This window comes from Telmatherina bonti (assembly GCF_933228915.1).
Source record: "Telmatherina bonti genome assembly, chromosome: 15".
NCBI classification, from domain to species: domain Eukaryota; kingdom Metazoa; phylum Chordata; class Actinopteri; order Atheriniformes; family Telmatherinidae; genus Telmatherina; species Telmatherina bonti.
In genome coordinates this window covers 3,808,606-3,820,088 of record NC_136613.1, presented here as the reverse complement: position 1 = coordinate 3,820,088, position 11,483 = coordinate 3,808,606, and the positions used below count along the sequence as shown (strand labels likewise).

Here is an 11,483-nt window from a genome sequence, read left to right as displayed (position 1 = left end):
CCGGTTTTACTCCTCTTCAGGGACACCGGTGACATCCTGTTGAAGATCTGTAACCTGATGCCTCAGGATACCGGCATCTACACCTGCGTTGCCGTTAACGACCACGGCTCTGCTTCCTCCTCGGCCTCCATCAAAGTTCAAGGTGATGGTGTTCTCCTGAACGTGACCCCCCCCTCCAGCTCCTGCAGTGCTGCAGCTGCTCTGTGTCTTCCTGCAGGTATCCCGGCAGCGCCGGGCAGGCCGGTGGCTCAGGAAGCGAGCAGCATGGCGGTGATGGTCCACTGGCCGCCTCCAGCTTCGTCCGCCCACTGCGCTGTCAGCAGCTACGTGGTGGAGTACCGACAGGAAGGTGCGAAGGCGGTCTGATCACAACCAGCTGCTTTTCTGTCCAGAAACACTTTAACTCTCAACCTCCATCTTTAGACTCGTTGCTATGGCAGCAGGTGGCCACCAGCAGGGAGGAGTGCGTTCAGATCGACACGCTGATCCCTGGAGGCCACTACCAGTTCAGGGTCCGTGCGTCCAACCGCTGGGGGCTTGGCCCGCCATCGGAGCCCTCCAACATGGTCACGTTGGCCAGCAGTAGTAAGTACAACACACACACACACACCATCATGTGAGCTGACTTCCTGCCACGCTTTCTGCTCTGATCGGATCCATAATGAGCGTTTCTGGACTAGAAGGCGAAGCTGCAGATGGAAACTTCCATCAGAGAACTGATCAGATGTTTGGACAGCAGACCACTGCCACTTCCTGCTCTTGGTTTTGAATCTTTCTGGGACACGGCGCCCTCTGGTGGGAGTGGTGGGACATCTGGATAGATGTTCTGTCGCTGTTGGTTCCTCCATCAAAACTCTGCTGTGGATGACTGACTGTCCTTCTTCCTTCTCAGACTCCGGGTACGACGGATCCGCCGTCCAGTGGAAAGACAACTTTGACTCCACCTTCACTGAAGTCTGTGAGATTGGAAGGTAAAAGCATCTCGTCCTGGTCCAGCTGGTTACACCCAGAACTGCTCTTTAAAGGGTTTTAATTCAGCCTCTCTGTTCTGTGACCAGGGGACGCTTTTCCGTGGTGAGAAAATGTCTCAACAAGTCCACAAAGAAAGAGGTAGGACGTCCCAGCTGAGGTCTGAGACCTGGAACTGATCCTGATAAAATGTTGGATCCACAGAAAGTAGACGCCATTTTTATGTTCCACAGTTTCACACAGTGAATCCTCTGTTTCCTGCTTTTAAACCGAAAGGTCATGATTACCTTCCCACATTAGGAAGGTAATAATTATAAAAATGTCTCGAAACTTGTTGATTTTAAACAAATCCAAGCGAACGGATGCGTCAGATTGTGGTTTATTGTCTGAAATGCTCGCGGCTTGTCCAGGTTTCACATCGGTTCGTGTCTGTCTGTCCAGGTTGCCGTGAAGTTCGTCAGTAAGAAGATGCAGAAGAAGGAGCAGGTGGCTCACGAGGCCGACATCCTCCGGCAGGTGGAGAATCAGCAGCTGGTGGCGCTGCTGGACGCGTACGAGTCGCCCGCCTCGCTGATGCTGGTCCTGGAGCTGTGAGTCCGATGACGGCCTGCGTCCACATCGGACTGTCAACCGATCTAACGTCTTCGTCTGCTTTCTGTCAGGCTGGAAGACGGACGTCTGCTGGACCACCTGGTCGCCCACGACGAGCTGATGGAGGAGAAGGTGGCGTTCTTCATCAGAGAAACGCTGGAGGCTCTGCAGCACCTTCACACCTGCAGGGTGGCGCACCTGGATCTCAAGGTTGTTGACGGCTTCTTTGTGCCTCATGAACAGAAAGATGTGATGATGTGGTCCTGATTGTTGTCGTCCCCCCCCCCCACACACACAGCCGGAGAACATCCTGCTGGACCTCCGAGCTCCGACTCCCGTTGTGAAGCTCATCGACCTCGGTGACGCCGTCCAGCTCTCCGCCCACCGCCGCTACGTCCATCTCTTGCTGGGAAACCCTGAGTTTGCTGCGCCGGAGCTCATCCGGGGGTCTCCGGTGTCAGTGGCGACGGACGTGTGGAGCGTGGGCGTGCTGGCCTACGTCATGCTCAGCGGCGTTTCCCCGTTTCTGGATGAATCTCCAGAGGAAACCTGCGTCAACATCTGCCGCCTGGACTTCTGCTTCCCAGACGAATACTTCCGGGATGTGAGCCAGGCCGCCCGCGATTTTGTGTCCTCGGCACTGCAGCACGATCCCAGGAAGAGGCCGAGCGCCACTTCCTGTCTGCAGCACCCCTGGGTGGGCCGAGGGGGTGCACACGGAGGGGAGTACTCCATGACGCCTCTGGACACGTCGCGGTTGGCCACATTCATCGACCGAAGGAGGCAGCTGCACGACGTCCGACCTGTCACCAACATCAAGGGGCTGGTGGGCAGCAACGTGGGTGGCACACTGTGATGGAGCGGACAGGGGTCCGCCTGGGGGGGACGTGTGACCTCCATCATACGTTTACATCTGCACAATGTTTATTTATTTCACAGCTTTTTTTTTTTTTTTTAGTTTTTCGTAACGCCAGACTGAACACGTCACATTAAAGCTGCTTCATCATCGATGAGAAATGTAGAAAACTAGTTTCAAGTCGGACATTTCCACATTCTGTCATTTATTCTCATCTGCTAAAACAGGTTATTTTTTATGTATTTGATTAAATTATGTTTCTGTAAAAGACATTTAAGTTGAATGAAAACAGGAGAGGAAGACCAGTTAAAGGGGAAAAAACCAGTATGTGTAATTCTCAGTTTGGCCACGAGGGCAACATTTAACCTGGTCGGATTAAATTCTCACCAAATAAGTATAAAACAAAGTTGAATGATTCTGAAGTGGAAAATGATGAAAACCTTGATGCTATCATGTATTTTTGTCGGATGGGAAAACACATCGCTCTGAATGATGTGTTTGTGTCCAAGAAGAAAAAGTAGCGCTCTGTGTTTGTGTTGAACGGCGTCTGCATTTGAATGATTTTCACCAACTCAGCCCTTAACGTTCATCTTTGTGATGGAAAATGTGTTCCTGGCTCTTCAGACTGTGAATCTACTTGATTCAGAACTGTGAAGGGAAAAACTGTGAAAATGTTCTCGGATGAGACGTTTTCATGTATTTATGCTGTTCAGCCTTCAGGACTCTGAGATTGGGAGTGGGTTTTGTCCTGTTAAGCTGCCTGTCTCCATCAGGAATCTGATCTGAACTGGGAAAGAAATCGGAATTTCTGGCTTTGGACAAGTAAAACTTCCTGAATAAGCCTCTGCTGGAGGAAACGTGGAAGCTTCCTGGACATTCTGCAGGATTCCTGGAAACGGCAACATGGACGTCGTTTCTCACTGTTTACAAAAAACTTTGTTCCAACACGTGTGTAGTTAGTCTACATCTCCGTAGAATAATCAGGGAATACCTGCATGTAAAATCAGGTTAGAAAGGTTGGCAGGCAGAAACCTTCGTGTTTGTTTGTTTACCTGCCGCTGTTGTAAACAAGTTGCTTGTAAATGTGCTGCCAGCCTGAAGACAGAAGTTTACGTCCTGTTTGTACTTCTGAATGAATATCGCTCTGATGAATGTGTTCTGCAATCATCCTACATCCGTCTCCCGGCGAACACCCGTCTCCCGGCGAACATCCGTCTCCCGGCGAACACCCGTCTCCCGGCGAACACCCGTCTCCCGGCGAACATCCGTCTCCCGGCGAACACCCGTCTCCCGGCGAACATCCGTCTCCCGGCGAACGCCCGTCTCCCGGCGAACACCCGTCTCCCGGCGAACACCCGTCTCCCGGCGAACATCCGTCTCCCGGCGAACACCCGTCTCCCGGCGAACATCCGTCTCCCGGAACGCCCGTCTCCCGGCGAACGCCCGTCTCCCGGCGAACGCCCGTCTCCCGGCATACGCCCGTCTCCCGGCATACGCCCGTCTCCCGGCATACGCCCGTCTCCCGGCATACGCCCGTCTCCCGTCTCCCGGCGAACATCCGTCTCCCGGCGAACACCCGTCTCCCGGCGAACACCCGTCTCCCGGCGAACATCCGTCTCCCGGCGAACACCCGTCTCCCGGCGTACACCCGTCTCCCGGCGAACACCCGTCTCCCGGCGAACACCCGTCTCCCGGCGAACATCCGGCGAACATCCGTCTCCCGGCGAACACCCGTCTCCCGGCGAACACCCGTCTCCCGGCGAACATCCGGCGAACATCCGTCTCCCGGCGAACACCCGTCTCCCGGCGAACACCCGTCTCCCGGCGAACACCCGTCTCCCGGCGAACACCCGTCTCCCGGCGTACATCCGGCGAACACCCGTCTCCCGGCGAACATCCGGCGAACATCCGTCTCCCGGCGAACACCTGTCTCCCGGCGAACACCCGTCTCCCGGCGTACACCCGTCTCCCGGCGAACATCCGGCGAACATCCGTCTCCCGGCGAACACCCGTCTCCCGGCGAACATCCGTCTCCCGGCGAACACCCGTCTCCCGGCGAACACCCGTCTCTTGGCGAACACCCGTCTCCCGGCGAACATCCGTCTCCCGGCGTACACCCGTCTCCCGGCGAACACCCGTCTCCCGGCGTACACCCGTCTCCCGGCGAACACCCGTCTCCCGGCGAACATCCGTCTCTTGGCGAACACCCGTCTCCCGGCGAACATCCGTCTCTTGGCGAACACCCGTCTCCCGGCGAACACCCGTCTCCCGGCGTACACCCGTCTCCCGGCGAACACCCGTCTCCCGGCGAACATCCGTCTCCCGGCGAACATCCGTCTCCCGGCGAACGCCCGTCTCCCGGCGAACGCCCGTCTCCCGGCATACGCCCGTCTCCCGGCATACGCCCGTCTCCCGGCGAACATCCGTCTCCCGGCGAACATCCGTCTCCCGGCGAACACCCGTCTCCCGGCGAACACCCGTCTCCCGGCGAACATCCGTCTCCCGGCGAACACCCGTCTCCCGGCATACGCCCGTCTCCCGGCGAACATCCGGCGAACACCCGTCTCCCGGCGAACATCCGTCTCCCGGCGAACACCCGTCTCCCGGCGAACACCCGTCTCCCGGCGAACATCCGGCGAACACCCGTCTCCCGGCGAACACCCGTCTCCCGGCGAACACCCGTCTCCCGGCGAACATCCGGCGAACACCCGTCTCCCGGCGAACACCCGTCTCCCGGCGAACATCCGGCGAACATCCGTCTCCCGGCGAACACCCGTCTCCCGGCGAACACCCGTCTCCCGGCGAACACCCGTCTCCCGGCGAACATCCGGCGAACACCCGTCTCCCGGCGAACACCCGTCTCCCGGCGAACACCCGTCTCCCGGCGAACATCCGGCGAACACCCGTCTCCCGGCGAACATCCGTCTCCCGGCGAACACCCGTCTCCCGGCGTACATCCGGCGAACACCCGTCTCCCGGCGAACATCCGTCTCCCGGCGAACACCCGTCTCCCGGCGAACATCCGTCTCCCGGCGAACACCCGTCTCCCGGCGAACATCCGTCTCCCGGCGAACATCCGTCTCCCGGCGAACACCCGTCTCCCGGCGAACATCCGTCTCCCGGCGAACACCCGTCTCCCGGCGAACACCCGTCTCCCGGCGAACATCCGTCTCCCGGCGAACACCCGTCTCCCGGCGTACATCCGGCGAACACCCGTCTCCCGGCGAACACCCGTCTCCCGGCGAACATCCGGCGAACATCCGTCTCCCGGCGAACACCCGTCTCCCGGCGAACATCCGGCGAACATCCGTCTCCCGGCGAACACCCGTCTCCCGGCGTACATCCGGCGAACACCCGTCTCCCGGCGAACACCCGTCTCCCGGCGAACACCCGTCTCCCGGCGAACATCCGGCGAACACCCGTCTCCCGGCGAACACCCGTCTCCCGGCGAACATCCGGCGAACATCCGTCTCCCGGCGAACACCCGTCTCCCGGCGAACATCCGTCTCCCGGCGAACACCCGTCTCCCGGCGAACATCCGGCGAACACCCGTCTCCCGGCGAACACCCGTCTCCCGGCGAACACCCGTCTCCCGGCGAACATCCGTCTCCCGGCGAACACCCGTCTCCCGGCGTACATCCGGCGAACACCCGTCTCCCGGCGAACATCCGTCTCCCGGCGAACACCCGTCTCCCGGCGAACATCCGTCTCCCGGCGAACACCCGTCTCCCGGCGAACATCCGTCTCCCGGCGAACATCCGTCTCCCGGCGAACACCCGTCTCCCGGCGAACATCCGTCTCCCGGCGAACACCCGTCTCCCGGCGAACACCCGTCTCCCGGCGAACATCCGTCTCCCGGCGAACACCCGTCTCCCGGCGTACATCCGGCGAACACCCGTCTCCCGGCGAACACCCGTCTCCCGGCGAACATCCGGCGAACATCCGTCTCCCGGCGAACACCCGTCTCCCGGCGAACATCCGGCGAACATCCGTCTCCCGGCGAACACCCGTCTCCCGGCGTACATCCGGCGAACACCCGTCTCCCGGCGAACATCCGGCGAACATCCGTCTCCCGGCGAACACCTGTCTCCCGGCGAACACCCGTCTCCCGGCGTACACCCGTCTCCCGGCGAACATCCGGCGAACATCCGTCTCCCGGCGAACACCCGTCTCCCGGCGAACATCCGTCTCCCGGCGAACACCCGTCTCTTGGCGAACACCCGTCTCCCGGCGAACATCCGTCTCCCGGCGAACACCCGTCTCCCGGCGAACATCCGTCTCTTGGCGAACACCCGTCTCCCGGCGAACACCCGTCTCCCGGCGTACACCCGTCTCCCGGCGAACACCCGTCTCCCGGCGTACACCCGTCTCCCGGCGAACACCCGTCTCCCGGCGAACATCCGTCTCTTGGCGAACATCCGTCTCTTGGCGTACACCCGTCTCCTGGCGAACACCCGTCTCCCGGCGAACATCCGTCTCCCGGCGAACATCCGTCTCTTGGCGAACATCCGTCTCCCGGCGTACACCCGTCTCCTGGCGAACACCCGTCTCTTGGCGAACACCCGTCTCCCGGCGAACACCCGTCTCCCGGCGAACACCCGTCTCCCGGCGAACATCCGTCTCCCGGCGAACACCCGTCTCCCGGCGTACACCCGTCTCCCGGCGAACACCCGTCTCCCGGCGAACACCCGTCTCCCAGCGAACATCCGTCTCCCAGCGAACATCCGGCGAACATCCGTCTCTTGGCGAACACCTGTCTCCCGGCGAACACCCGTCTCCCGGCGAACACCCGTCTCCCGGCGTACACCCGTCTCCCGGCGAACACCCGTCTCCCGGCGAACACCCGTCTCTTGGCGAACACCCGTCTCCCGGCGAACACCCGTCTCCCGGCGAACACCCGTCTCCCGGCGAACACCCGTCTCCCGGCGAACACCATCTCCCAGTGAACACCCGTCTCCCGGCCAACATTCATGGCACGATTTTCCACTGAGAGTTCTGGATGTTCGACTTTTATCGGTTGGGATTTCAATATAAATCAATATATATTTACTTTAAAATCAAGAAAAATCCAAAAATAGGAAATTTAAAAGAAAAAGAACAGGAAACTGGGATTAAAACTAATCTTACTTTTTGCCGTTACTGACAAATATTTTGTTTCAGTATTTACATGCAGCAATATATTTATTGAATCAGTTTCCAGTAGACAGGAAGGCTCACATCAGCGAAGCTCCGTCCAGCTATTTGCAAGTTTTACTTTTCCAACTGGGGCGGATTTTTCTAAGTATTCTCACACAACAGATACAGAATGGACGAATCAGAGAAGGCCTGTTGACAGCGTCACCAAAGCCGGTAGCTTTGCAGGCTGTGTCTGAATGTCCAGAGGGAAAAAAGTAGTGTATTGTTAAAAGTGAAGCTTATTCAGAAGTGCCAATACCTGCAGTTCCCCTTCATCCACTAGGGGCTCCAAAACACAGAAAATCCCTACAGACCCCATGTTAAAAAGACCAACTTCACAGCAGGAATAAACATGTTTACAGCAGGAATAAACATGTTTACAGCAGAAGTTAACATGTTCACAGCAGGAATAAACATGTTTACAGCAGAAGTTAACATGTTCACAGCAGGAATAAACATGTTTACAGCAGGAATAAACATGTTTACAGCAGAAATGAACATGTTTACAGCAGAAGTTAACATGTTTACAGCAGAAATAAACATGTTTACAGCAGAAATGAACATGTTTACAGCAGAAATAAACATGTTTACAGCCTGGTACAAAAATAATTTTAGGTTTAATAGGTCAGGTTTACGTTCATGACAACTGTGGGGGGAGTGAATTTTTTTCTAACCGTTTAAAAGTAATTTAATCTCAAAGTTTGTCATATTTAGGGGCGTGTCTTTTTGAATGACAGGTACCCGATCTCCCACTTCAAGTCAGAAGAACGTAGAACAACCGCGGTTTTTAGCCGGTTAACAACGTGACTTAGCTTTAGCCCGCTTACCTCCGTTAGCTGGTTAGCTCCTGTTATCTCCGGGTTAGCTCTTAGCTACAGAAAGCTCGGAGTTCGCTCGATGTCAATCATCCACCGTGACGCTCACAGCCCCCCTCTCAGCTCTACCTCTTTGCCCATATTTATATTTTCCTGGTGAGACGACACACATGCCCCTGCCAAGATGGCGATGGTAGGAACCGCCCACCGAGCTTCAATTCAGCTCTTCGAAAACCTACGGGTGACGTCACGGAGGCTCCGCCCATCTTTTCTAAACAGTCTATTATTGCGGGCAGAAGCTCAAAGTGACACGAACGTCAAAGCAGGTTAAAAATAACTATGTATAAATCATTTTATATCTTTATTTGTTGAATAAATGTGCAACAAAGCAAGAATAAAATACTATATAAGATAAAATATTTTCACACAAGTTTGAATTGGATTTGGAATGACGTGCGGTGGTTACCGTGGTGACTGTCAGTAGTCATGTGATCTGCGACTTGGAGAAAATGGCAAACATCGACTCCGCATCGCAAACAGCATGACTTAACTACGCACTGGTCAGGGATAGTGTGGACATTCGGACACTGCCATGTTGTCGCTGCTGTGTCAGACTTTGCGTCACCATGGCAACCATTGCCAAGCATCTTATTGTTCTCTGCTTCTTCAAACTAGCTGCTAGCTGCTGCAGCAGGTCCTCAGATTGTACTGAAGACATCTTGAGGCGGCCGTGGTCCCACTGCAGGTCCTGGACTAAACTAGTTCTTTCTAGACCGGCACAAATGCTGCACCTTATTGCTTCTTTTCTTCTGCAGCATCGGCACAACATCGTCCTCATTTCATTTCGCACTATACCCTGTTTCTGGAGACTAAAACGTCCAATTTCACATCTGAATTTTTCACAGTTTAGTTTTTATGCTCACATCAATCCCAGTTCGTAAAGGCCTGTGGTGGTTACCGACATCTAGTGGTTGTCATGGAGATGGCATTCATCCCAAACGCCATCGCGCCACAATGACTGTGGACAGAGTCAGCTGTTTACGTTCCTCATTTCTAGCTGCGTTTCCATCAAGTATCCCAGTAACAGAAGACGCAGCTACTGATTTCCAACAGAGAAAAAGCCAAATTAAGTTTCTTTTCATTTATGTGGAAGTTTGATGTGTGAATGAAGATGTTGACAAACTGGTCAATGTCTGCTAAACGTCATCCACAATCACCTCAAGTTCCTTTAAGTATGTGATTAATCCCAACATATCTCAGGAGATCCCTGGAACCAGCCTGGAATGGATGAACATCTGTATCATTGTGAGCGTATCATACATGATTTTCATACTGTCGATTCATTTGTGTGTAACTTTGAGACAAACAGGCAAAACTGCTGTTCTTTTCCATCCCTCTTCGAAATAACCAGAAGAAAACCAGATGAAGTTCCAGCTTTCCATCTGCATGTAAAGCCCGTTCATCCTGGACGGAGACGACGGATGTTTTGTCCGCCTCCTGCATGAGTGGAATTTGGTCGAGTTCAAGCTATCCGTCACTTTACGCAGAAAACAGAGCAATACCACGGTAAACTAACGGGGGCAGTGGTGAGCTGACACACACACAGAAAAAGGGACAAACCAGAGAAGAAGAAGAAGACGAAGAGCTGTAGAAACAACCTGATTAAAAACACCTGAAGAAAACACAATTTGTTTTATTTTTATTTTTATAAAGTTGTGGTTTTATTCTTTTTCTGGTGTTTTTGGATGGTTGTAAACGACTTTGTAGCGGCGTTTTACCGCTACCGCTGTCCGACGGTGAGTGAGCACTGAACTCAGCACTGCCCCCTAGTGGACGAACTGACTAGAAAGGACGTGTGACATGAAAGCAGCGACATGTGCTTATGTTTCAGACGAGTGGATTTTCTCTGTATTATTTGGGGTTTTTCATGGCGATGCATGTCCCTCCAGGCTTGCCGTAGTGCAGATAGTCTCTGTGTTTCCTCTGGGGGTGTTTTGTTGTTTTATAAGAAACTGTTGAGTCTGGTGAGATCTGATTCATACAAAGATCAAATGAAATCAGAATCATCCATGGGATTACTCCGCACTCTGTTCTTTGTTTCCTCCTCGCCTTAGAATCACAAACAAGTTTTGTTGTGATTGCTGGATCATTTATCCAGATGAAAGTATGTTTGTTTTCTGGAAATGAGATGATTAAAGTGTCAGATGTTACCGCGTTACACCCATTGACTGTATACAAAAGATGGGCGGAGCCTCCGTGACGTCACCCGTAGGTTTCTGAAGAGCTGAATTGAAGCTCGGTGGGCGGTTCCTACCATCACCATCTTGGCAGGGGCATGCGTGTCGTCTCACCCGGAAAATACAAATATGGGCAAAGAGGTGGAGCTGAGAGGGGGGCTGTGAGCGTCATGGTGGATGATTGACATCTAGCGAACTCCGAGCTTTCTGTAGCTAAGAGCTAACCGAGCTAACAGAAGCTAACCAGCTAACGGAGGTAAGCGGGCTAAAGCTAAGTCACGTTGCTAACCGGCTAAAAACCGCGGTTGTTCTACGTTCTTCTGACTTGAACCGGGAGATGGGGTACCTGTCAATCAAAAGGACACGCCCCTAAATATGCCGAATTTTTAAGATTAAATTACTTTTAAACGGGCGAGTTAGAAAAAAATTCACTCCCCCCACAGTTGTCATGAAGGTAAACCTGACCTATTAAACCGAAAATGGGTTTTTGTACCAGGCTGTAAACATGTTTATTCCTGCTGTAAACATGTTTATTTCTGCTGTAAACATGTTTATTCCTGCTGTAAACATGTTTATTTCTGCTGTAAACATGTTTATTTCTGCTGTAAACATGTTTATTCCTGCTGTAAACATGTTTATTTCTGCTGTAAACATGTTTATTTCTGTTGTAAACATGTTTATTCCTGCTGTAAACATGTTTATTCCTGCTGTAAACATGTTTATTCCTGCTGTAAACATGTTTATTTCTGCTGTAAACATGTTTATTTCTGTTGTAAACATGTTTATTCCTGCAGTGAAGTTGGTCTTTTTAACATAGTCTATGGGGATTTGCTGTTTTGC

At 53.7% G+C, this 11,483-nt stretch overlaps 1 protein-coding gene across 1 annotated transcript in view; it reads left to right on the top strand.

The window, feature by feature from the left end:
- kalrna (kalirin RhoGEF kinase a) overlaps positions 1-2,416 on the top strand; it is a gene marked incomplete at its 3' end in the record, with an annotated part of 92,723 nt that extends 90,307 nt beyond the window's left edge. The window contains exons 47-54 of the mRNA XM_079253699.1: positions 21-142; positions 218-349; positions 424-585; positions 893-971; positions 1,059-1,110; positions 1,411-1,559; positions 1,632-1,770; positions 1,859-2,416. Of these exons, the coding sequence (XP_079109825.1) occupies positions 21-142; positions 218-349; positions 424-585; positions 893-971; positions 1,059-1,110; positions 1,411-1,559; positions 1,632-1,770; positions 1,859-2,416 (1,393 nt within the window). The remainder of the gene's footprint in view (positions 1-20; positions 143-217; positions 350-423; positions 586-892; positions 972-1,058; positions 1,111-1,410; positions 1,560-1,631; positions 1,771-1,858) is intronic.
- Positions 2,417-11,483: the final 9,067 nt, after the last annotated feature.